This window comes from Rhamphochromis longiceps, linkage group LG9, assembly GCF_057381845.1.
Source record: "Rhamphochromis longiceps isolate RC_006_pf linkage group LG9, R_longiceps_female_GT1.1, whole genome shotgun sequence".
Taxonomy (NCBI): Eukaryota; Metazoa; Chordata; class Actinopteri; order Cichliformes; family Cichlidae; genus Rhamphochromis; species Rhamphochromis longiceps.
In genome coordinates, this window is record NC_140565.1 from 18790370 (window position 1) to 18817675 (window position 27306).

At 40.9% G+C, this 27306-nt stretch overlaps 1 protein-coding gene across 1 annotated transcript in view; it reads left to right on the forward strand.

Moving 5' to 3' along the window:
- The window catches only part of jph1a (junctophilin 1a), a 34095-nt gene extending 12780 nt beyond the window's left edge, over positions 1-21315 (forward strand). The window contains exons 4-7 of the mRNA XM_085418610.1: positions 10684-10802; positions 16420-17153; positions 18071-18167; positions 18337-21315. Coding sequence (XP_085274736.1) covers positions 10684-10802; positions 16420-17153; positions 18071-18151 — 934 coding nt within the window. The 3' untranslated portion in view covers positions 18152-18167; positions 18337-21315. The remainder of the gene's footprint in view (positions 1-10683; positions 10803-16419; positions 17154-18070; positions 18168-18336) is intronic.
- Positions 21316-27306: the final 5991 nt, after the last annotated feature.

A 27306-nucleotide genomic window follows, 5' to 3' on the forward strand; every position in this document is an offset into this window, starting at 1 on the left:
GTTTCCTGGCACCGTGAAGATACATCTTAACAAGAGTAGGAGGAATATGTGTAAATTAGGACTGGGATAGACTAAATTTGCTGACTTACTGTAAGAAAGCTTTGTTCCACACATAGCAGAGGCTTGTTTTGCAGGATTGGGGTGTTGGGCTGTGTCCACAGCAGTGGCGATAGGATTGGGTTTCACCTACATGCCAGAAGTGTGTGACTGTGTCTTGTAATCTCTTGGAGAATGGCACATATTTCTGCAGCTTCTGGAGGAAGACTGAGATGAGTCAGCCAGCCAGGCAAAGAGGCAGGCAGAAGAAGGGAGTCATGTGGAGGCCGTGGCTGTTAGAGGTTAACTCATGTAGCTGTTCACCTGCGGTCATTAAATATTTAAAAGTACTCCCTGTACAGCTTATTTTTCCCATTCCTCTATTTCCTGTTTAGCTGCTCCTTAATTTAGTTTGTGATGAATGTCCTAGAATACTACATTTGCTTGGTTATTAACCAGCAGATAGATGGACTGCTTCTTCATTGTGGTGCATCATCTTGTCTAATTAATAGTGTATGTAATAGAAGTTAATGAGGGTTGGAATCAGTGGAGTAGGTCAGGTTTTGTATTACACACACAGAGAGAAGCAGTGTTTCTGAAAAGTGAGCAACTAAGACTTCAGAGAATGGCGCACTGTGTGTGTGCGTTAATTTAAATAAGCTTTCCTGGGAAATATGTAAATGGGATCGTATGTAAAAGCAGCATCAGTCAGCTGTGGTTTATAATTCTTTGCTAGATTTCAGGAAGGCATCCTGGAGAACTGCTGATTGAGTGTAAATTAATGTTCGTGCAACTGAGTTTAATGCACTGATTTACGGGTTAACATCACCAGCAGGGAATAAACTTAACAGCACCTCAAAATAGTATCCACAGCATGTGGACTGTGACAGTCTCTCCAGTGCATTAATAGACTTTTACTCCGAAAGTTCAACGCTTTTGCCATATTTAGCCTTGCAGTATGTACGATACAGACAGTTCTGACTGTCTCTATTGGATTTTACAGTCAGTGATATAAATCCCTGCACATACAATATTTCTTTTACTTTTTACATTAGAACACAAAACCAACAACAAAATGCAACGTTAAAAACCAGCACAAAGATACTTAAAGTGATCCTACTTTTGAAATGTGTACAGGCTACAATGCTACAGGGCTGACTGCTTATCCCTGCCTTGGTTACGAGTTGGAGATTAGGCTGTGGCTGCTGGGCTGGTGTCGGCATGCTTTCAGCTTTGTCATCACTCTGGGTTCTTCGCTAGGTTTGTGTTAGCACGCTGTCTGTGCAGATGCTTGCAAACAGCCAAAGTTTTGTTAGCAACGTAACAGTTGTTTCCGCCTTTGATGCACTTTACCATCATGTTCTAGTTTGGTTGTTTTTTTGTGCAATAAAAATAAAAGTAATGTCTATATCCCGGCTCCTGAAAAGTTTTAGTAGTTTTCCTCCTCTGCACATAAAGTGAAATCAGCTGATTGTACTTTAAGAGCTCAGGAAGAAAAAGGGATGCTTGATGATTTTTTTATTCTATCAGCCCGAGGTGCAGGTACCTGAAGAATGATTGTAACACAAGCAATTACATACTTTGCTTAATAATTTTAGTATAACACATCACATGACCGTGTTGCTGAAAAATGTAATGTGATTACAAAACACGTCACTTTGGATCACCTTAAACCGAACCCTGAGTACGAGTGCAGCCACTGATATTCTTAACGGCTTATCCATCAAGGTCGTGTGGATGTTGGAGCCTATCCCAGCTGTGATAGAGTGAGAGGCAGGGGTACAAAAGGAACGGCTGTCATCCTATTACAGGTCCATTCTGGTCATTTTCTTCAACATTTGTATGGATTTTAAAATGACATTAAAATACATTAATCCAAAGTAAGATTTTCAAATGGGTTCAGTTGGCAGTCTAGTTTCATCTTTAAGGAGCTGGAACTAGAAAACAAAAGAATCAAACATCATTTATCAAAACTGCAAGTAATTCATCAGTAGTTTGCATTAAAATTCAAATTTCTGGGAACTCAACTCATTAAGTAACAAGTCAAAGTAATTTACATTACGTTAAAATCCTTAAAATTCAGTCCCCAATTACGTGGGTATGGCTGGTATGTTTACATGCCAGACACATTTTCACATGTATTTATATTTACCCTAAAGTCGCATAAAAAAACAGGAATAAATGCTTTTAATGATAAAGAATGGCAGCAAAAAACATTTAACAATAATTGCAAATGCCTGTTTATCTGTGGCACCAAGAACACTACATCTGTCATTTAAGTTTGTCTGAAGCAAATCTCAAAATCTCTAAAAGCATCTTTTTGTTTTTGTACCTACAGCTAACACAGCCATGGGTCTTTAACCTCTGGATACTGATGTGCCCCACTAAATCTGTTCAGCCACTCTGATTGGCTAGCTAGGCTGCTTTCACTCCAGCTGTTCACGGATTGGATTATAGAATTATCACTCCTATTGCTGAGTAAGAGTGTTGCTTTTCCACACAGCATCTCTTCCTGAAGCATGCATCCACTGTTGTAATCACATGTAGACATGATGCTGTGTGTGTGACCATACCCATGATGCATTTCTTTTAGTAGAAGGGAGTCTATAAGGACATTTCATCTGTTTCATCGCACTCTGGGAGATGTCAACAAGTTAAAAATAAGTAGATACTGGGTATTTCATTTATTTGCAAATGTATGATGCATGTGTATCCCCTATATTAAATGACTATTAAATGATAAGATGATTTAAATTCTGTTAACTTCAATTCAATTCAGTTTTTATATATACCTCCAAATCACAACAGTTGGCTCGAGGTGCTGTATATTTTAAAGTACAAACTGCAAAGAAAACAAAGAACACCCCAACAATCATGTGACCTCTATGAGCAAGCGCTTTGGCGACAGTGGGAAGGAAAAACTCCCTTTTGACAGGAAGACACTTTCAGCAGAAGCAGTCTCGGGGAGGGGTGGCCATCTGCCAAGACCAGTTGGGAAACATTTAACAGGATTTTCACAGAACAGCGTTGCAAGGGTGGGGTTATCGGGGCATGTTTGTAAGACTGCTCCATATGAGATGAATCATATCAAATCAACCTAAACTATGGCTCCAAATCCCATTCAAGAAGTCAAAGATCTTTAATTTCATTGCGCAGCTGCAAGGAGAATAGTACATTTTGCCCTTGAAGGTAGCAGATTTAAATACTTCCTGTAGGGTGACATGCTGTGTGAATTATGTGAATTAGTAGAAGCGGAGAATGAATCACATTTTTTTTCTGTACCGTCAATATGATGATTTCAGGTCTACATTTAATGAAATGTCACTGATAATGACAGAAGTGGTTGTTTAATCATTGAGATGTTTACAACTTAGCCGCCTACTTTTTCTAATCTGCGAAAAGACGGCAGCATTATCTGTTTACTACCTGGAAGTTATGGTGCTGTTCTGATATCGGTCTGGATAATTGCTACTAGTGTCCTGTGAGCTTCTTTTCATACACTAGGCATACTATTTCATGCGTGGCACGTTGATAAAATCGAATCAGTCAGCCACATGTGTTTTAATGCACTCAATTAGATGATTTAACTGATGCAGAGATTGACACGTAACATTAGCTGTTGTAGTTGCTGATAATGAGACAAGATTGCTGCAATAGGAGACTTTATGTGTCATTATCAGGGTTGGGGTTTTTTTGCACAGGTCTTCCGGCTAGTTCATGAAACAGCCAGAACATGCAGATTGCGTGAACCTTACATCACAATTTATTTAGCAGTGGGCAGATGTAACCTAATGCTAATGCTCTGCTTGGCTTTGCACTGAAAAGGAAATTGATGGGTGTGTGTGTGTATGTGTGTGTGTGCAGACAGTGGGGTGAATAGTGGCAAGAGATTGGAGGAAAGAGAAAACAGACCATAATTAAAACTATTCCTTAAGCTCAAGTGGTTGCCAGGCAATGTGACCTTTACTCGTGCAGGTTCAGCTTCGGATGTTGAGCGTCGTAGTTAAATTAGACACACCGTGGAGCAGTTGTTTGTTTGTGGGGAGGGGGGTGTTTTGTTTTTTTGTCAGCTATGTTACAAAGCTATGCATTATGCGAGTCAGTTTAAGTGCTTTTATTTCTATAGAGTTTAAAAATAGCTGTGTTGTGTCTGTTTGCACGTGCATAAACGCGTTCCCATACATTAGGCTGTGTGCTCGTTCATTTGCAGATTCATTAATACAGAGCAGATGCCTGGTTGGACAGCTCGCTCAAATGTCTCTGGTGGTTACCATGGTTACTGCCTCACCGCCGTCATCGTCATGTCAGTCATTTGATGATTTTCTTATAAATTAGCCGAGTGAAGAAGCGCCGTTAGTTTAACACAGTCATCCTCCAAGGCTTGTGCAACACGCCTGTTTCCAGTTGGAGATTTACCGTGGACTCCTATCAGCCATGTTTTCTTTAATGCAATAATGCAAGAGCAGTTTATAGTTGCCCTTTCTTTACACTTATTCCCAATAGACCTCATTAGGGCACATCTCATTAATTGGCCTTTAAGTTTTTCTTGCAGGTATAATCTGTGTTTATATGTGAGAGAGGGAGAGAGAGTAAACTGGAGTTAACGCAGTCATTTGTATGGGAGGTTGCTCGTTTTATTTAAGGTGCAGGTCAAAAGCTTTTGCGTGTATATGTTTGAATGTGTATATGATTGATGTGTATGCGTGCATAATGTTTGTATAATCGCCATGGCTTGATTTGCATGGGAGCCTTGTATGTGTGTTTACAATGTCAGTGTTGGAGCAGCTTGAATTCATGTTAAGCAACAGGAAAAACTATTCTTATCAGTTCTTATCAGTACTGATTATTCTGTAAAGGTTAATAAATATAGAATACTTTCCTTATTTTATCTCATATTATTTTAATGTGAATTTTAATGTTCAATGCACATTTGTTCTCCTTATATCTAATACAGCAACACAATTTAAATGTCAGCACTAATTCTTATACCAGAATCGTCTTTGTCCTAAATTTAAAATTGTTACACCTACTCTGTGGGACCATAGAAGGTATGTAAACTTTATTTTGTGTCTACTGTTAATTAAGGCAATTGCCTAATCAGCCACTCACATGCCAGCAACTCAGTGCATTTAGGCATTTAAACATGGACAAAATGACCCTGCTGAAGTTCAAAGTGAACATCAGAATGGGGAAAGAAGGTGATTTAAATGACTTTAAACATGGCATTGCATTTCAGAAGATGTCGATCTACTGGGAGTTTTCACACAATCCATCTCTAGGGTTTACAGAGAATGGTCTGAAAAAGACAAGATATGCAGTGAGCGTCAGTTCTCTGGGTGAAAAATGGCTTGTTAGTGTCAAAAGTCAGAGTAAAATAGCCAGAATGCTGACAGGCAGCATCTCTGAACAAACAACACTTGAAGCAGTCGGGTTACAGCAGCAGAAGAGCACACTTCTGTAAACTAAGAACAAGAAACTGAAGTTTTGATTCACACAGGCACACTGTGATTGGAAAGAAGATGACTGGAAAATCGCTGCTGATGAGTCTCGATTTTTTTTCTGCGACATTTAGAGGGTAGGGTCAGAATTTGGAATCGAAAGCATGGATTCAACTCACTCTTTATCAATGGTTCAGGCTGGTGCTGGTGCTGGTGGCGGTGTGGTATTGTGTGGGATATTTTCATGACACACTTTGGGCCTTTTAGTACGCGCCATGTCACCAAGCTCCAATCACCATTGGATCACCTTTGGATTGAATATGAAAATACCTCAAACTTTTAAATATCTAACATTTAATTGATATAGTGTAAGATAACCATTAATGAAATAGGATCTTGGTTCCATTGCTAACTTTTTCTAAGGATTGTATGTCATTCTTATATACAGGTTAGCTTGTGAGATATTTAATAACTACTTTGTCTTTTTACTGGAATTTTTTTTAAATTTGATGTCCCAGTATTTATTAGTAACTCATATTATTAGTTCCCGATCTCTTTTATGAGTTACTTGTCACTTTGTATGTATATAATATGTATAAAATAAATATTTAGGAACACATAGGTGAACTGAGTGAATCTGAATTGACATATTTGTCAAAAGTCTTTTTTTCGTCATCAAGCCTCTCATATTTTCATTGCTTATATTTGCTTTTGCTCAACTGGAAAAACAAATATAAGCTGTTTCTCTGCTGCGAATTCTTTAGCCAACATCACTCCCTCCCCCTCTGTGTCATTAGCTGTATCAGCTGTGGCCATGTTTCACCAACAGTGTTGACACAGAGCTGAGGTCTGAATCCCCGCCACTGCCCTTCACCAAAACCAGAGGGATCATCTCGGTAAGAGATTCTGTGTCACTCTCTCAACACGCCCAAGGATTCGTAACGGCACGAAGAGCGTATCAGGCCTTCAACATATCAGAGGTCCAAACATGTACCACAGATCAGTGCCGTGTTGAGAAGAACACGATAAAATCCTGATAGATTCACATACCTGCATGTTACGCCCGTTACCCGATGAGGGTTAGGCGAGGTGGAGGGTTCACTTTATAGCTCTTGAGTAGAAAATACCAGCGGGAGATTAGGTCTGTTTGTAATCCACAGCCAAAAATGTTGGCAGAGTTTGGGGATTTTCCTGTTTAATCAAAACTGATTCTACTCATTCTTCTTCCCAGAAATGAAGTCTGTTTGGGAACAGCTTCTCAGTTTGTCTCTACCTGTTAGTTCAACCTCTATGAAAAATACAAAATCTGAGGGGGAGGAAAAAATGATGTCATGATGGCAGAAATCAGAAATTGGCAAATAGTACAGAATCATTGCTATTTTTTCCACACATATTTAACCCCATGTTTACTCGATTAATTGCAGGACTTTATTTTATATACTCCTCTTATTGTACGCATAGTCAACAGATGTTAAACATTGGTTGCCTAAACACTGTCACATGCTACCTACATATCACACCAACGGGAGCTGCTCTATCATGGAAACCCGTGTCATGAAGCTCCAGGCACACAGTTTTTTTCGCTGATGTTAATTCCAGAGGAGGTTTGAGCCTCTCCAGTCACTGAGTCTTCGTAGACGTGTATGGATAGGTCTGTGCATACTGTGGCATATCAGGGAGAACAAAGCTTTCAGTCTGACAGTGAAATAAAAACAAAGATTTCTTTATTTGTCCTTAAAAAAGAGTAACAGTACAAAAAAAAGGCAATACAAAACAGAAGAAAGGACCGAGCACAGAGCCCATCCCCTCCAAACATCAGTACAATACATGTTATCAGTCAGACATGAGCGTGCATAAATATTTCCATTATACAGCAACACAGCTCTCTCTTCAGCATAATGTTAGCTTATCTCATAATAACAGCCACTCCATCTTTCCCTTTGAACTTAATTTGCAAAAGCTATTGTGTCCCCCACTGCTGCAGCCCCTGGTAATATGAGCCAAGGCCTCAGTCCGAGAATAATTCCTGAATAATTTCAGAGTCGGTTTTAGCTAACCGCTAATGGTGTTAGTCATGCTTGAGTAATCCTGAATTAGCACCAGCCGGGAATTCAATAGCAGCCTTGCATGGATATATGTGCGGGGCAAGCTAAGTGCTAATTTGTGCAGACTGTCTGTGCTGCTGCTTTGGAGTGGGGATTGTTTGGCCAAGATATAGGACAGCAGTTTCTGTTCATTTATTATATCCTTTCATGCACTGATTTGTGCACTCAGAGCAGACAAATGGAACATGACCCTTGCTTTGTAGTAGCAATAGTTTGCTCTTGGTTGTGGGCAAATAAAGAGAGTGATGGAGTTTAAAGGATAGCTGTTGTCTATCACAGACAAGGTAAAGACTCATCTAATATCTTGTACTAGTAAGCATTCCAGTTAAGCTATCAAGCTTGGATTGAGGGGGAAGGGGAATAGGTTAGTGTGGTAAAGAGCAGAAAAATGACAGAAAATAAAAACAGGATGGGTGCAGAGGGGACCGAAAGGCAATAGAGGGGTTCAAAACTGTGCCAGCATATGTGAAAGAGATTTCTCAAATAGGCTATAGCCTAGGGAGTGATGGACTGAAGCCTTACTATTGGGAATTTGCACACACACACACACACACACGCAACAGGCGCATACACACATAATACTGTATTCAGCACGCGACCGAGGCATAACAGCCCTTATAGCGTGATGCACCGTGCTGCCTGTGGCCTGAGGACTGAAATTTAACCCTACAGTAAAATTAGAGGGGCTGAGATGCATACCTCAGCAGTTCTAAATGCCGAAGAGTCTTTAAAGGGGCAGCCTCTCGCCCCCTCTTTCTTTCTCTTGCTCCCACTTTTCTCCTTTGGCTCAGTTTTTCTCCCCCATGTTTCAAATACACACAGACAGAAAGACCATCCGCCACACTCGCTGCCAAACTGACTCAACTGTTTTCACACTCTTGATTTGTCACATTAATGAAACAGCCAGCCGCAAGGCTTTATCAATATCATCTCGCAGATGACGCTCCAGAAGGAGTCACTTCAAGGTTTTGCACCCTTTTAAGGCTTTGTCCAAATGTCTACAAACTGCCAAGTGTGTCTGTGCGTGTGCAAGCAGGCTCCCCAGCATCCCCGCACAGGTCTGTCTGCACAACCCAAAAGCTAGACGTGAGCAGGTGTTGCTTTGTATTCATGGGCAGACTGTCTTACAAGTCGCCGCTCCAAAAACTTTCTCCAAGGTCACTCCTGAGTTTGCGTTTGTTTGTTGTTTACCCAGGTTTTTTTTTTTCATTTCCTCTACCATGGCAAAGACAGTGCATTTCATTTCATAATGTGTGAAGAGTTTGTTTTCATGCGTACTTTGGCTCTCTGTTGGAAGGATTTGCATGCCACTAACTGGCTGGGGTGATGCATGCTGTACAGAGAGCTATCATCTGCTCGGTGAAGCATTTTGCTGTCTTTCTGCTCAGATTTTTATGGCTGCAATTCTCACAGCTCATTACCTCATCGGGAGCTCCTATTGGGGAAAACCCTCTAATATATCTACAGGGTGATCTAGATGTTTCCCTCGGAAGCAGGAAGATGAATGAATCCGCAAAAGTCACATGTAAAAAGTGAACAACAGTGAACTGTCCATGTGTACAGTGCAAGTTTAATTAAGTTGCTATATGTCAGGCAAAAAAAAAGAACCATGCATTTCATCTCCGTCTTCGACATGCCCATGTTTTCTCACCTTCCATTTCACTCTCCTCTTGTCCCAGTGCTCTATCACACCTCTACTCCCATCATTCTCCGCCTGTCACCTCCCACCACCAGATATCCTGTCTGGGAACAGTCTGCATCACTCTCCTCTGCCTGGCCATGAATTAATGCCCACTCCTCTGTGAAGATCCTTAGGACATGCCATGGGCATGCTGTATACATTCGAGGCACATTCATGCTTCCATTCACATAGCAGGATATTTCACACATTGCAGAAATAGAAGCCTCGGTGTCCTTCTGATAGCATGTGCGGCGAGCAGTATGCATGTCAGTGGTGTGATGTAACTGGAATGCTTTATTGTCAATTTTTAGCTGCCGTAGCTTTCCTGAGGAAGACAATGAATGCTACAGTTGGCCTAGTATGAGCCACACCAGTGAAATTCCTGTAGCGCAGCAAGAACCGAGACTTTATGAGTTATACTGTTAAAGATTCTTGAATCCGAATTTTTATCTGCAGCTGGTCAAACATACCCTCAGCATGTCCTTTGTCTGTTTGCTTATTTCTTGGTTCCTCATGAATTTTAATATCTTAATGTTCCTGTCCTCTGAAACAGGACAGCCCCAGAGTCCAAGGACAGAAATAGAGACATCTGTCCGGATGGGGTCACTCTAACAGCAAGGCGGTGGGAGGGAGGGGAGGAGTAGGGATGCAGAGTGATGATGGCATGAGCCAATAGACGGATGAAGCAGGATCGGGGGAAAAAACAAAACAGGAGCATTGATTGAAAGAGAGAACACAGGACAGTGCGAGATAGATGGAGAGGAAGAGGGATGAGTGGGGTTAAGCAGGGCAGCGGGCACAGCTGTCAATTCTTAAAGTGATACTTGAACTTCCCATCTAGATCCTCACGTTCCTCGTTGCACTTGTCTCATATCACTTGAGCATTTTTTTTTTTTGTCACTGTCATTTTTAGATTTAAGTGAGTAATCAACTTTAATTGATGATCTTTATGTGTTTGTTTGGTGTCTTTATTTTAAATAACCGCAGTGGTAGAAGAGAGGGAGAGAGACATCTTCATTCCCTGGCACAGAGATACTGCCTATAGCCATGGTTTGCGTGTTTTCACATGTGGACACGCACAATACCTCTCAGCTGAGTTTTTTTTAAGGCTTTGTTAAGCTGGTCACCCTTGGCCTCTCTCTGCTTCATCACAGCACATTTCCATAATACCCCTATATTGATCTCAAAACATGTTGCTCTTCTGTCTCTTGATTTTTTTTTATGTTATTTTATGTATAGATCTGAAAAAGGTTTAAATACACGGTTCTTTGATGATTGATGACAGATAAAGAGCAGCAGGTTACGCTGGCACTGCCCACCAGTGTGCCCGTTATATGTCTGTGTTGTTACTGTGGACATGGTGGAGAGCAGCTCTTCATTGTTTCCATTTTTCTAACACTTATTTTTGTTTATGCATTCACAGAACAGCCCATGCTAGGACAAAAAGTGAGGCTGCAGACCAGGCCGCGATCTCTGCGGTGCATGAATCTGAAATTGCCAGGGCGGTTGCCCGGGAGCTCTCACCCAACTTCTACCAGCCAGGTAATCTTACTTGTGTCCTTGTTATGCTTCATGTTCCCATCACAGGCTTTTAGAGTGTGTTAATTATCTACCATTACTATTTTATGGTCGGAATACAAAACAGACTGCAGGTGTGCTAAACCAGCACTGAATCTGCAGTTAAAGCAAAGACTGTCGCAGGAGCCCAAATGTGATTCACACCCATCGGTGGGACATTGAAAAAATCAAGCTGATCTAAAATCCAACAACTAATTTGTCCATGAAAACACATTTTTGGGACTGGGTAATGGGTAAGGGGTTGGGTACTGTGTGTGAATGATGGTATTTGCATAGTTTTAGGGTTGTTTACACTGACTGTGTGTGAGTAAGTAATGAGCTTGTTCTGGGTGCACAAAAGAGCAGGGACTGGAGTTCTGGGTCTGTAATCGAAGACTAGAGGTACTGAAGATGATTTGTAGCACCACAATGGAGGACTGTGTTTGTGCTTAGACAAAGCACAGTCGGCTACTGTTTTCTGGCCGAAAGCTTTGTCTTAGCCCTCAAAGGCCTGCAGTAACAGCTCAGATATGCCTGCTAAAATTTGCAGTGATAAACTCTGACCAAAAAAAAGTGTGAATGTAAAACATTTCTGTTCTTTTTTTTTGCATTACATAAACTCGTCCTTTGGTGGAGTGTAGAAATGGCTTATGGGTGCTTGTGAGTTAAATCAGTAAAGGTCTTTTGTTCCTAATACCGGACAGGAATATCTTCTATCTACGTGAAGCATGACCAGCTAACCCTTTCACACTATACACTAGTTCACAGTTGAGACGTCAACTCAACTCTTTATGTAATTTACAAGATAAGCTGAGCTTTAGGGTCATATCCTACTGTATTAATAGTCAGAGAGCGAGGTGTGTTTTTGCTAAAAACCTTGTGGTGCAGGTGGGCTCCAGGTAAAACACTGAATGCACACCTTTTTATTTTTGTTTTGTTTATTTATATTTACAGTGTAAGACCTATACTATGCTTTCCTCTTCCACTTGGTGTAATATATTTACGCCTATGAGCTAGTGACCTTGGGTGTTTGCCAGAAGCCACCGCAAAATAGAGGGTGAGAAATAGATTGACAATGGGACCCATTCAAGCATGTCCCTTCACTAAGCCGCAGAAATGGCCAGCCAGGGAGCTAGAGACATCGGGAGACTTGTTTGTGTTGTGGAAAACAGTGGTCATGCTTGGCAGGCTGGGTGATCTCCGGGTTCACAAGTCTGTGCGGAGAGTGTCCTTGCCTTATAAGTCAGATCATGAATGAGAGAGTGGCCGATGTCATAATAATGTGCGGCGCAGGGCGACATCTGAGCCGCAGCATTTAAACGTTCAAGTTACGTAAGCGTGTCTGGTAAACCCAGCTGACGGCCAGAGGGGCACCTGCAAAGAGTCAAATCGCGTATTAATTTATATCTTGTTTATGAACAAGCTGGTTTTTGTAGAGTCTAGCTCAGATTTTCTAGGATTGTTGCTGGTTTGTGCTCTGCCCTTTTGCTAATTAGGTCATGTTCGAGTGTAAATAGCTACCCCTATTTGCAGCTTTTTTGTAAGGCGACTACAGCAGTTGTTGCTCTCAATTATGGAAAAAGTTATTTAGAATATTTTTTCTGTTATAACCTTGTTTGTCATGATGTTACAGTGAGGCAAAGATGTTCAAACTCAAATCCTCTAGGGTAGCAACAACGGGCCCAAGCCCCCTGTTGTTCATAACTGGCATTTTGTACTCATAGGAGATTATCACCAAGATTAGGAGTGTGTACTTCAAAAGCAATGTGAGGGTCATAGGGAACGGGACCCTGACCTTTATGATTGATTCACACACAGCACCCTGGAGGGGCAGTAGAGTGGGTTAGCTGGGCGTGGCCTGTGGGGTGACGTTAATTGGGCTATATTTGGTGCCGATGTGTGCTCACTGGTGTCTAATGGAGACATAGCTGAAATCCTTATGCACTGAGACGAGCTCAGTCCCACACTCGCCCCCTCCATTGGGCCAAGGCAGAGCAGCTGTTCCTTCCTTCAATGGGTCATAGAGGGTGTGGAGTATGGGGGATGGGGTTGCTGGAGGGTGAGGGGACCAGCAGGGGTCCTGCTCTGCCCTGTTTGACCCGGTCAAGGTGCACTTGGACCTGGCGGAACCATAAAAGCCTCGACCTGTCAAGGCTGAAAATCAGACGTGGGCAGGTGCTGCTGTTTATTCATAGCAGCAGGTGTGCAGTAAGTTTCACCGCAGTAGCTCATGTGAAGTTTAAAGTAAATCAGAACCTTCTTTTGACTTTCAGGGATACAGGATATAAATTACCTTACGTGACTGACCAGATTTCAAAAATTATTTATGTGTCCCACTTTTTTGAAATGGTCGTAATCAAAAAGTAGAATAAGGCAGACAGGCAGAGACAAAACATTGCATTACGGTGGTGATATATTACTGCCAGTCCCTCCTGTCAGCGTGTGTGCATGTGAGGCCTTCAAGGTTCTTCTTTGCATGTGGGCTTTTGTAAACAAAGCGCAGTCAGACAGTGATCACATTCACCCATTAGCAAATGACAGTAGGGAAATCTTTTATTTACATAATTTCAAATGCATACAGATGGGTAACAAATCAAAAGGGAAAAAAAACCTAAAGCATATTAGCAATGTGTTGAGCCTCTCTGGAAACCTACTGAAGGGATTGAACATGATTCGTCTAAAATATATAGAGAGAGTAAAGAGGCTAATATCTGGTGACTGTAAAAACCATAGCATAAAATATTCATCCCTTTTTTATACTCATAAAAGCATTCAGTGACCCCCTTAATGCCCTGTGAATGGGGGTACTGTAATCCTAGAAAAGACCACTTTCTTTATCGAATAGGTGATCACGGAGAAATGCCTTGTATTGATTTGCAGTGATCCTTCCCTCTAAGTGGGGGACAAGTGGATCCAAGCCTTGCCATCAAAATCCCCTCACAGCGTGTCCTCATAGTGCGGGGTCAAGGGTTCAGCTTTTTCTTTAGTTTGTCACTAATTTCTGCATGTGTCTGCGTAGGCTATGTAACCGTAGTGAATGTAATCTGGCCAAACAATAACAGCTCCCTCTGCCCATCTGCCAGTGTGAGTAGGAGGAAGAAAGAGAAAATCTCAAAAGCTGCAAATGGAGTTATGAATCTTAAATCTAACCGAGCAAGCTGAGATCCCAGCACATAGAACAGACTTATACATGTACAACGCATGTATAACGCAGTATATCCAGTATATCAAACAAAAGCAAATGAGTCGTCAAAGCAGATAAACCAGGAATTTTCATTTAACTACCGTGTGGAAAAATAAAGCTAGGTGGCAAAGTTTGCTATGTGGAAGTGTGCATTTCCATGTAGACCTGTCATCATTCATCCAAAAACTCTTGACTCCTATGAGCCTTAAGCTGAGGTGTACTCAGATGCACAATGGCAGCAGATGTGTAATCGCATATACTGTACTCCACCCCCCCCCCCCCCGCCCGCCTCCCCCCATTACACATAAACATTGATGCCCACACTTACCCCGGCCCCAGGCTTTTCCCCCTGCTACCGCTGTTCATCTCATATTAAGGACAGGGCTGGTTAGGTCTTAAGCAGCCAATCTGTTTTGTTTTGTGTGTGTGTGATCTTGTGCGTGTGGGTGCCAGAGAGAGGGAAAGAGCGTGTGTTTTGCTAAGAGTGCAGTGGAGCAGAAAATGTGCTGTGGATTAACATAAACTGAACTGGCATCCTGCAGCTTAAACAAAAGCTCGCATTCAAATAAACCTCAAAGATACAACAGTCGTGTGAGAAGAAAGTAAAGTGTTTGAGTTATTGAAAATAAATAAGTTGAGGATACAAAAAAATCTCCCTAATGCTGAAACTTGCATTTTTATCTGTGTTTGTATCTCAAGTATTTTTGTTTTGGTCATGGCTGGGTATCATGGCCTATTTTAATGACCCTCTTTGAGAAGGCTGCAGACTCAGCCCAGTTGATCAATGTTCGCAACGGAAAGAAACACCACAGCCATTTGGGTAACCAGTACATGTTCCAGCTGACCTGGCAGGATTCCTTGGAAGAGCAGCTCTAATAAATCTTCACTAACTTGTCAAGAGGATGTAGACTTCCTGAAATATCTACAAAACAATCATAAATATATCCTGTACATTCACAAGTGTTATTTTGAAACAAGAAAAGCATGATCGGCATAGTTTGGAATTGAGCATGGCTGCAGAAGTGTAGATTTTCCTGACGCCCAGTGTTGTGGTCCTCTATCTGTTTGAGGCTGTGGTGTTGGGGAGGGCGGCGTGTTTAAGTGCCAAGAACCATTCAGAAAATGCCTGGAACCTCTTGAAGGAATCCGTCCCCATCCATAGTGAAATTGCCTGGATCCGCCCACGAGGCCCTAACTCTTGTTGAGCTATGGTGTGAAATTAAGCTCAGCAGATATATTAAGCCCCACAGATGTTCAAATGTCCCCATGTCTGTTTGTAGTGGGTCTTATTGGTTGTGGTGGCTATGAAACAAATTAGGCTGCCACGCAGCTGAAAAGTACTTTGGGCTTAAGAGTACTGAGGCCCGAAAGATTCCCCAGTAAGGCCGATTACACTCATATGAGACTGGATAGACTTGTTACCTTCTGGATTTGCGTAATTGTTCCAAGAACTGATGAGTGGCAAATGAATGTTAACTCTTTGAGACTAAATCGTACTGTGCAAGCTTAATTGGTGTCAGGCATGTATGAGACAAGACTGATCTCTGAGATCAACCATTTTCCAGCTCAGTGAGTCTGTGCTGAACGAGTCAACGTGCAGATAGAGCATAACAGCCAAATTTTTTTTTTCTATAACTCCTTTATTTATTTCTATCATATGGAATGCAGAGAATCATTTTCTGCTCATACCGCCTGATATACTTCAAACAAAGCAACATTATCCCTCCTCTTAGTCACTCTGACACCATCTAATTCAGGCGAAGGGGAGAAAAACAGGCGAACAAAGAGCTTAATGTCTCTAATAAATGTTAATTCAGCAGGAGAACAGAAGGGACAGATAAGGTGCCACTTTACCCACATGCGAAATTACATTTACATTCAGCTATATTGTCTGCACGTTAAAAAGGATATTAGAGGAGATTTCAACATCTACATAGTTGAAAGAGAAGTTTTCATTTAGTCTCAAAGTCCGTTAGCGTCCACTAACCCAGGCAGTCCAAAAGCTCTTTCTGTAGTAAAAGGAATGATCTTCCTCGCATCAAAGTGTGTCAGTGCTGTACCTCGGGGTCACCTCTCATTATCTGCGTGGCCATATTGGATGCTAAGAACTGAAAAGACTTTCCAGGAAAGCGACATACTGATAAAAGAGAATGACTGATGATGAAGATGAGCTTGCAGGGGAGGCTTTCTTTGTGAAATGGTGTTTGTGACCTTGCATTAATCAGTCCATTTCTTTCTGTCTCCCCGGGACCCTCTTTTCTAGGCTTTGCGGAGTTATTGAATTTCAATATAATGTTGATGAATATTTTATTTGAAAGTTTAACTGCGCTTGAGGGTAGATGTGGTTTAAATTTCATCTGTGTGTTGAAGGCAAACAGTATGTCACGTTAATGCGTTTTACCTGTCTCCCCCATTCAGGTCCCGACTATGTAAAACAGCAGTTAAAGGAGCCAGTGGAGATTAAAGAGGTCCCTGTTGAAAAGAAGGACAGCTCTCCGAGAGATTCTCCCCACTTTTACCGAAAAGGCACAACGCCTCCCCACTCTCCTGCGACCAGCCCTGCAACCACACCGCCGCCCTCACCTCAATCCAGCAAGAAGAAAGGACAGCTCACCAACAACAGCACCAGCCGCAAAACCAGCAAAGAAGAAAAACCTTCCCGCAAGATTAGCAAAGAAGAGAAACTAAGTCAGAAGACCAGCAAGGATGAGCGGTCTAGTAGGAAGCTGAGTAAAGAAGAACGGCAGCCTGTCACCGATGGGCCCAAAGCTTCTCAGGCCCAAATCGAAGCTCCACCTAAACCCACTAAAGTTCAGCAACCCACCCCAGCATCTGTGCCCCCTTCACAGCCTCCTGCAATTCCAGTCAATGGCCAGCTCCACACTGAATATCACAGTTACTACGTCAAGGCCCCTACAAGGGTCCCTCCACCCCCAGAACCTGAGGATCCAGAAGAAGAGCCTAGTGCCCTGGCTTTGGCACGTATGCCCCCACAACCCCCTAGATCTTTTAGTACACCTACTCCTAAGGCAGCATCTATACGGGAGAGCAAGAGCGACCAGAAACTCAGGAAGCAGGATTCTCTAAAGCCAAAGAGCCTCGCAGACACAAAGAAAGCAAGCATGGAAATTGCAGAAAGCACGGAAGAAACAGTAAGTGACAGGATGGGAAAGTGTGTGTTAAAGCAAAGGTTTTGGAAAAATATCTGACTTAAACACACATTTGTGCTTTTTTGCTGAAAGTTGTGTTGTAAATGAGAAGCTACACCCAGTAGTGGATTAGCTTAGTTTAGCACAAAGGTGGGACACAAACACATATCTCATTAACCAATTTTCTGTCTAAAGCAGGTTTAAATATCAGACTCATTCTAGGTAGCTTCTGGAGTAGTTGTCTGATGACTAATTCCAGTTGAAAGTATGAAATAATCACTGATTACCCAAACTTTTAATCTTGTATTGTACTAAGCTAGAACTATAAATCTGAACTGCAACAACGCTTTGAAAGATAAAGGTAGCGTGATACCCTCAATACCACTTTTTCTTTGTATTTTATTGAGTCAAATTCATGTTTTGACTTTGAAACATGGCCTGTATATAAAAGATGGATGTCTGCAAACGCGAAAGAGGATGAAATTTTGGAACTTGGAAACTGCAATATGACAGTTTTTCTTCCCACATGAGTTGATGACTTTATGACTTGAATAAACATTTACCTAGGAGTTGATGAGCTCAATTGCTAGTTTAAAGTCTTATTTAATACAGCATGACGTTCATTTAATACTTGTGTAAATCATTTAAAATAAAATAGATGCTAAATCAGGATGTGCTTTAGGGTAGACTTTCCTGGATTTTTTAAAACTTTTTCATTTATGTCACTTGTGACATTTGGTTTGAAAAGTCTTAAATGTCCACAATGCTAGACTCTAGGCTCAGTGAATCAGTGGGTGGTGTCATGGTAGCAACGCCATCTTTTATATACAGGGATGCTAACACGTTACACGTTGAGGTCTCATTACAGTACATTTGATTCCCTACTGTACGATTTTTATATATTTTGTCATTTTTTGCAGGGTCCTAACTCAATCCTTGTTGCTATGGTAATGCTGTTGAATATTGGCCTCGCAATTATATTTGTCCATTTTCTGACATGATGATGCTGTGTCTCAGGTAAGCGGATTTACTGTATTGTTTCATCCCATATTTGCTCTCCAACAGAAATCAATGATCACAGCATGAATTAATGTCTCGTCTCCTTGATGCGCCTCAGCGTGCATCTGAAATGTGACAGGGCTCAATTAAATCCAGAAAGTTACAAACAAACTGTCTTATGTTCCAGCGGAACCATGGCAACTGGTACAGTTGCATCGTCGGCCTTGAAACATGAAAACGCCGCCAGTGAAACACGGGGATGGCCAAAGGAATCAGCATGAAACCGAAGAGAATCGAGAGGAAGGCAACGATAACACCAACCTGACACTGGCCTTGTTAGGGGCCAGCCCCGTGAATTAGCACTCCTTTGGCTTCTCTAAAAGCTAAAGTGAAATGTTGTGTCTAGTGCGATAAAGAAAATGTTTAAAAATTGCAACCAAACATACGCAATCTAAAAAAAAAATATACATAAAATGAAAAAAAAAAGAAGACGTAATTGAAACCCACACATGTGCTGATCCAAGCACAGGTCTCTGTAGCCCACTTCCACTGCCTTGGCAGCGATAGCAGTGGGCTGACGGACTGTGCTGGAAGAGTGTGGAGATGCACTTTTAGATGACGGGAGCAAACAGCTGCCTTTCTATTTTGCCATCTGACGTTTTGATGGGGAGATGTGAGCCCGGCTCGAGGGTTGGGGGAAGGGGTTGAAGAGGGGGGAACGGTCGCAGCAGGAGTGCGCTTTGGGTGTTTGGAGAGTTTTCTGGGGTTCTAGCCACTCTTGCAAGAGGAAAGTGGGCATGGCCGCTGCCAGCAGTCAGTGCTAGCACGGTCACTAGCCAGTCTTACTCTGTTAACCCAAACATCACTGCACCTTTCTCAAGCTCCGTCCTTTGTGATCCAGGATACACTGCTTTGAAACACTCCCCGTGCATGGTACAGTTTTGAACACTTTGTTTTTCTTTCTTTTTTGTTCTAACGTAGTTTTTTGTTCATAGATGTTCTATCAATGTTGGTTACCTGCCGTCATTTGCTTGTAGAAATCTGTTCTCTTCTCAGAACTAATAAATACATTTTGCTTTCCCTTTGTTCATTTCCAACAATTGAGCTGTAATTTGACGTTACACAACCACGTAACTGAAAGTGCAATATGTTTATACTTTCAAAAGGTTCGAGTATGGCCATTATGAACATCCTTTTTTATTTCCATTTATTTTGTGAGACTCGCATCTTTTTAATAGGCTGGTTTTGAGAGAAGTGGTAATTGACAGCAGTCATTATGATTAGGAAAGCAGTACTTTAGAAGCTCGCTCACTCTGAGGGTAACAAATGTCTTATTTATGAAATCGGAAGGAAAATTATTTCATTGTACACGCGTAGACCATTTAGCTTGGATTTCGTCACTATTCTTTGCTTTCACTATACCGATAAGATGCAAAAACGCAGCTCGCACAGCTGCTTGTGTAAGCCCAGAAATGCTTGCTTGCTTATGAGACTGGATCGAGACAGTTTTGTGGACAGTTTATTCAGGTCAAGGCCATGGGGAATGTGGCTGCAGGGAGAAGAGAGATGCCTTCAAAAGTCTTTAACAGTACTACTGTTTACCTCAAAAATGATGAGGAAGCGGGGGGGAGGGAAAGAAATGCCATCCTTGTCTTAACTTTGTTGTATGTGGGAAATACTCTGACTGTTGTCATCACCTGAACCATGCTTTTAACTTGCCTCATCGTAGCTGCTTGTAGTCTTTGTTGCAGGTATGGCATGAGTTTCTTTGATTTTCAAAGTGGTTATTTATATACGGCGGACATTTACTGTCACCTGTACCAAGATTAATTATTTATTCATTGTATAGCTGATGTGTTTGTGAACACTGGTCATCACAGAAAGGGCTTTAAAATGTCTAGATTTTCTTTAATGCGGTCCTTTTTTTTCTTGGTAGGTCAACTTTACTATAATGTCTCTTATGAAACTAGTTGAGCGCTCATCCTCCACTAAGGCCAGCAGCCTGTTTCACAGTTTTAACCCTTGTATGGTGTTCGGGTCTGTGAGACCCGTGTTCAGTTTTTTTCAAAAGAAAAATTAAACAATTAATTATTTTTTCACGTGTAAATGTGTTGTGTCTTTCCACTCACTCCACTTGATTATAACTGATTTATTTATAACATTTTATATAAAAGAAAAACGAGAAGCACGTTAATTCATAAATGTGATCTAACAAAGGTAAAGGGAAAAAATTAACCATGTTTGCTGTTCATATGTCTTGTAATTGGGATGAAGTAAACATCTGTTGAGTAATTTAACATAAAATTGTTTGATAGTGTTAATTTGGAAAGCCAAAACTCTAGCGGGTCCACCAGACCCATGAACACTGGCTGTGTAACAAAAATACGAACACCACACAAGGGTTAAAGGAAGTGATCCAACCTGCACCAAAAATTCAATAAATTCTTCCTTTGCCCATAGTCCACCTCTCCACCACGTTTCATGAAAATTGGCCTCAGTAGTTATTGCATAACGTTGCTGGCAAACACACAAATGGTATCCATCACATCCTTCTGCCTTGGTGGAGGAATGAGTAGCACGTTACTTTTCGAGAACGCTTCAACCAGTTTGATGTTTGCAAACCGTCCACAGAACTACTGAAAAACTAACTACTGACATTTATTTAAAGAAAACTATGGTGTAGACAAATAAAGGTTAAGGCTGGAGTTTCAGAGGGTTTACCTGAACAGTCTGTTTATGGGATATTTTTTGAATTGCAACATTGCATGTTAGAGACATTTATATAGATTATTATATACTATTTATAAGGATTTTTACAGAGCACAATCCAGAATCTGGTATGAGTTGGTATTTTTCTAACAATTTGCACACCTATTTTGACAATGAATATAACTTGTTTGTAATTGGTAATGTAATGCACATATGATAATGTTTGACAGTGGAAAAAAAATTCTTTATTTCTAATTGGATGTACTGTATGTACCATTGGGGATGTGGAAAGCAGATGTATTTGTTTGAGTATTTTAGGAAATAAAAAGAAACTGTGGGAGACTTTTGATATCGCAAGGTTCATATTACCCCACTGATTTGTGCAAAGTCTTTGGAGATGAAGTTATGTGTATAACAATAAAGATGTTATGCCTTGTTAAACAACATTATGCTTTCTTCTTGTATTTTGATCCTCGTTTACCATTCAGTTCACCTTTCAGGTATCATGGTATACACTCAGTGCTATCCCTAAACTGGGATAGCACCATCTCTGGGGTTCACAGAGAATGGTCCAAAGATGTGAAAATATCGACTTAGCAGCTGCTCCTTGGGTAAAAAGGCCTTGTTGAGGCCATGGATCAGAGAAGAATGGCTAGTAACTAAAAAAAGAAAAGCTTCGTAGGGGATCACCAAAACTGTACAGTAGAAGATTGGAAAGATGTTGCCTGGTCTGATGAGCTTCGATTTCTGCTGTGACATTCAAATGGTAGGGTCAAAACAACATGGAAGCATAGATTCATCCTGCCCTCCTGACCATGTCTACTTTTATGACCACAGTGTACCCATCTTCTGAAAGCTGCTTCAAGCAGGATAACACCCGACAAAGCTCAGATCATCTCAAACTTTCTTGAACATGACAGTGAGCTCGCTGTGCTCAAATGGCCTCCACTAGTCACCAGATGTCAATCCACATTTGAGCACCTTTCAGATGTGATGGAACAGGAGACGGCCATCGTGCATGTGCAGCTGACCAATCAGCAGCAACTGTGTGATGCAAGCATGTCAATATGGACCGGAATCTCTGAGGAATGTTTCCAGCACCTTGTTGAATCTATGCCATGGAGAATTAAGGTGGTTAAGAAGGCAAAACAGGATCAAACCTGATACCAAATGAAATGGCTGGTAAGTATATTATAGAGGACAGCATACATGCAACACAAGTAATTCCAAATAAAATCAACAGATAGATTTCATTGGAAGGATACAAGGATTTCTACTTGTCTTGTAAAAATGTTTTAAATTCTAGTCTCATGTTCACTCCTACCTATATCCATGCAACAGTGACCTCATGTTGACCTTCTGATAATGAGATCCAGGGGGGAAAACACCAGGCACGAAATCAAAGTATCTTAGTCAGGGTCTCACATTAGCTGTTCAGAAGCACGCAGGTGCCCCAGTTTGTCTCGAGTCAGTTTATACTGTTTCCACCACTGATCAGCCCTGGATTAGTGTCATGTTACGCCAGCAGGGGCACCTGCCTGGAATCAGCAACACCATGTCGTTGCACTTGCTGTGGTCTCTGCCCTGACTCCAAGAGAAAAAAGCAAAACTGGGAGATTATTTCTTTTGTTTTTAATTTTATGGTTTTACGGTGTCGTATTGCTGTTCAGACTGTGTCCCTCTGGAATATTCTGGAGGGTATATATTCCTGGCAACTAAAACCCCTATGTGAAGCAGAACTTGTCAGTAATAGTATAGAATATCTCTGTTACTATTCTAATAAGGCAGAGCAAGTGGGACAAGATTTGGTTGCACAGGCTGAGTTGGACAAATATAAACCAAAACCTTATAAGCATATCGTACCTTCTTATAGAGGCCATTTAACAAAATTCTTTGACAGCTATAATTTTGAACCAGGGTGGAGATTCTACACCCAGTTTAGTGGGCGTGAGGTGAGTGTGCGACTCAGTATGGGAGAGCAGAGAAAATACACAAGCAGACACCTGACATACATTTTTCCCCTTATATTTAGCCTTTCTAAAACAATATTTATACAGTGCTTATAATTATGTTCTAAACAGGTAGCCTTAATAGAAACTAAGGACTTGGGTAGCAAATTGAAATTTGCTGCCGATTGGTCAAACAAACTGAGACCAAGCCTCCACCTTCAGAGCAAAAAGCAACTCAGTTCTAAAATTGGATTAATGCTAGTAAGCAGTGAGGAGATATCAGTGGGCAGCGTTTTTCAGAAGTGTTGCTAAGACATCAGTATTAAGCAGATCCCCTTTCCATGCTTGGCATTGCTTGCCTTGCTTAGCATCACCTCATCTGTTCCTCATATTTACACAAACAGAACCAAATAGCAGTTATCAAACTGTAAACCTGTCACTTTTAAGTAAACAATTACCTGCATTATTTAAACACGCAGCAGATTCTTTTTTCACTTGTCGAGCCTCAATGTGCCACTTCTTCGGGACCCTAAGAGAGCAACGCATGCCATTTAAGCACAAGGACCTCCATGTCCTGTTTATTTAGTGACATGTGAGTCATGGTGAAGGTTTTATCACAGGGGTCTGTAGGGTGAGTCATAATAGTTCAAACAAGCAAGCCTCAACACAACGCATTAGCCTCAAGCTACTCAAAGTAAATGGTTGTCGCATCCACTTATCTGTCTGCTGAAGCTTTCATTGTGCGTGAACTACATTAAATAAATATATAAACTTGAGGCAAGCCAGAAAAGACTTCTCAAAGATTTGGAGGATGCTATTTTTCCTCATGCATTATTTGCTGCGAATGGCTTCGTCTTAACGGATGCATAAGTTGCCAGGAGTGTACCATTAATGAATGGCTCGTGATAATTGTGCTTCACTGACTCGGAGCGCATTGTTTCATCCTACTGCTTTCACCATTAGCTGCAATTTTCAAAGGCATTTTGGCTGAATACTACTATGTCAGCACCTATTTCTCCTCAACCCATTTGTTTGATCAACAGCTCTACCTGCTCAACTATTTATCAAAGGAGCACATAAGAGGACCCCACCACCGTACAAGGTAAACAAAGACAGGATATCAAAAGCGGCACTTTGCCACATATGATACTTTACATTCTCACTAATTTTCTGGTAAATCAAATTACACAAACACAGTTATTGTGGAAGAAATAGAAACAAATCCTTTTATATAAAAAGTTCATATACAATTTTTATTTCATGGATTTTAAGACTTTTTAAACAATTAGCATAAATTGATATTGAGATGCTTCTGTTTTGAACCATGTCATGGGCTGCTGATGCTGAGCTTCATGGGATTAAGACCAACATGAGAAGTGCAGGGCGCTGTGGCTGGCTGCAGGCTAAAGGAACAGTACACTCAGATTCACTGTGACAAGACTCCCCTTCTTTTCACTGAAGAAGAATTGCCCAAAGACATTCATCCCCCATCTTTCCCTATCATGACTATAATGCTGACCTGGTTTCATTCAGGGCTTCTCTACCAAGGCCATTGTACTGCTCCTAAAATGGTCCTAATGTATTTACATATGACCAACCGATGTGGAATTAAAACTGTGGTATAAAGAAGAGGAAATTGTGTGTGCTGGTAAATATAGACAAGAGTCTTCCCACAACACCATATCCACTTTTGCCATTTATCATTAATGATGGAAAAATCAGCAGATAAATGTTTAAAGTACGCCCACTATTGTCATTTCCATATGCATATTTTCTTTATTGGACTTCATTAGAGTAGCATTGAATTATTCACAGTTCAAACTCATTTTTAATTATCTTATACTCAACTTTGGTGTGGCCACTCAGTTGAAGATCTGTCTGAAAAAAGGCAAGCGGAGCAGAATAAAAAGATGAACTGATCATTTAGAGCACTCCGACATTTGTGCTTTTGCCTCATTTGGATTAATTGTACATGCACTTACACTGTTATTTGAAACGTTGACCGTGTTTACACTACTATGCAAAAGTTTTGAGTCACCCCTCACTTCTTTATATTTAACTTCTAAGAAGCCAGACTTTCTTTTTAATATTTTAATGTGATCTTGAGCAATGGTTCCCCAGGCTGTTTGGAAGGCTTTGAAGGTTATTCTTGGACATTGGCTGGTTTTCCTGATTTTCAGTGCAGTTCTTGTACCTGAACATTTTCAGAAGAATGTTTTTTAAGCCACTTAGCACTGACCTGTGAATCATGCAAGAATATAAATGGTACAAAACTCAAGGGGTGAACCATTGTTGTTTCACATAACAGACTATTTAGCAAAGAACCAATTTTAAACTGTATTTTTAGTCAATTTGTTGATAGCAGTCTCTCACAAAAACACACTGCTTATTCCCATTTCTTTAGTCGATTTTATTAAAAATGGCAAATGTAACACAGTTTGAAGGGTATAAAGTATTTTTGCACCAACAAGGTGATTCACAAAGCACTATTAGCTTAAAAACTAAGGAAACTGTTCTTAAGAAATGGGAATAAAATCCAACAAAGACCCGAGAGACACATCTGGCCCTTTAGTTTATCCATCCACTATTCACTGAAGCTTCATAAGAAATGGCCTCAGTGGAAAATTGGCTGTGAAGAAGCCATTCTTAAGGAAGAAAAACAAGGAGGAAATGCTGAGGTATGCCGAATTTTACAAGAACTTGACTGAAAATCAACGCCAACAGGTCTTTTGGAGTTATGAATTAAACCTGACATGGCTTGAAAATGATTCGAAGCACAAAAGCATGCCTTGATAGGAAAAGTCTGGAGAACTATTCCTGAAGACTACTTCAAGAAATAACAAGAAAGCTTCCTCAACAGAGTTGGCTGTGTTGAAGAAAAAAGCTGTATTTCAAGGTTGTTAGAATTACACAAACTCAGATTTTGCCTTATATACTGTATTTCCATGTATGTTTCCATTTTTCAATAAATAGCTGCAGCCGTTTCTCATTTTCCTAGAAAAATACAAAGAAATAATTGGTGGCTCAAGTTTTTCCATAGCACCAGAGGTGGGTACAAGAAAGTGTGATCTGTATAGAGTTCAGTTGTCACAGGGATGAATGGTATCACTGCACATGACACGAGTGTTTGCATGTGTTCTGCATGTTTGTGTGGTTTAAGGAAGCCCTGTTGTAAGGGCCCACAGCAGCCTCCCCAAAATAGAGCCGAGAGCAGCTGCAGCCGGGTGGGTCGTATCAGAGGGACATCAAAGGGGCCGCCGCCACCCGCCCTCTCTGATCATAAGCACTAATGGTGTAATGGGGGACTGGAAGGTCAGTGATTGTTTTTGGTTGTGTGTCTGTGTATGTAAGAGAGAGAGAGAGAGAGAGAGAGAGAGAGAGAGAGAGAGGGAGGGAGAGAAAGAAAGTCAACAGGCAACAAAGGTGATAGAACCTTCTGGAGCACAAAGCAACAGCATATAATCCTTGCAACAAAAAATAAATATCAGATTTGGTGTTGCCTCTTCGCTGATATCTATGGCAGAACCCAGCACAGCCAATTATAAATAACTGGCTTGGAAAATAGATTCCTTCTCCCACTGGTGAGTGAACTCTGGATCCCTAGATATCAGAATAAGTGGGAAAAAGTATATCACAGTCCCACAATATTATCTGTAAGGAACATACACTTCATCACTCTTGCATCAAACTGTACAGTTTCCAGGCATGCTCAGTATACTACTCTTAGTGTCCCAGCTCAGATAACTCTGCGTCCATTTGTGAGCCTCAGATTTCAACAGTCATCACTTTTCCTGCATGAAGACCTCCAGGCAGAGAGGTCCAGGCAAAGACACAGTCTGAATCTGAGCGTACGACATCCCATTTGCTGTAATGTTGTCCTTATGTATTCGATATTCTTATGATATTTTGTATTCTTATAATATTTTGTACTGGCTGGACTTCAGAAGATATAAAAGCACAGAGTACATGTCTCCCCCGCCTCTTCTTTCTTGAATCCAGATTTATGGCCCTATAAAATGTCTCTGTCATGTCCAATCAACACCTGCTGTCGCTCGTCACAAACCCAGTGGAAACAGTCGGAGAGGTTAAGCTTGAACACAGGCGCTCTCTATAGGATTAACAAGGCATTAACCCGTAAACCAATTTTAGTCATCTGAGCTCTTGATAAAATAATAATAATAATAATAATAATAATAATAATAATAATAATAATAATAATAATGATAAAATACAATAAAAACCCAGAAAATGTCTTACTTCTTCTGCTTATTTAGCCTTATCTGTTTACCTTAATGTATTATTTCGATATGCTGACTCATATACAATAGCGGACAGTTGAACGCTCATTATCCTGACACGTATTTTGTGATCGTAGAAGACAATATTTTATTTTTTAAAAAGAAAAGGTTTCTAGCCATAGTAATATGAATATTATTATTTATTTATTTTATACACATAACTGGCAAAGAGCCGGGGAGGTTTCTTTTTCGACTCTGCGG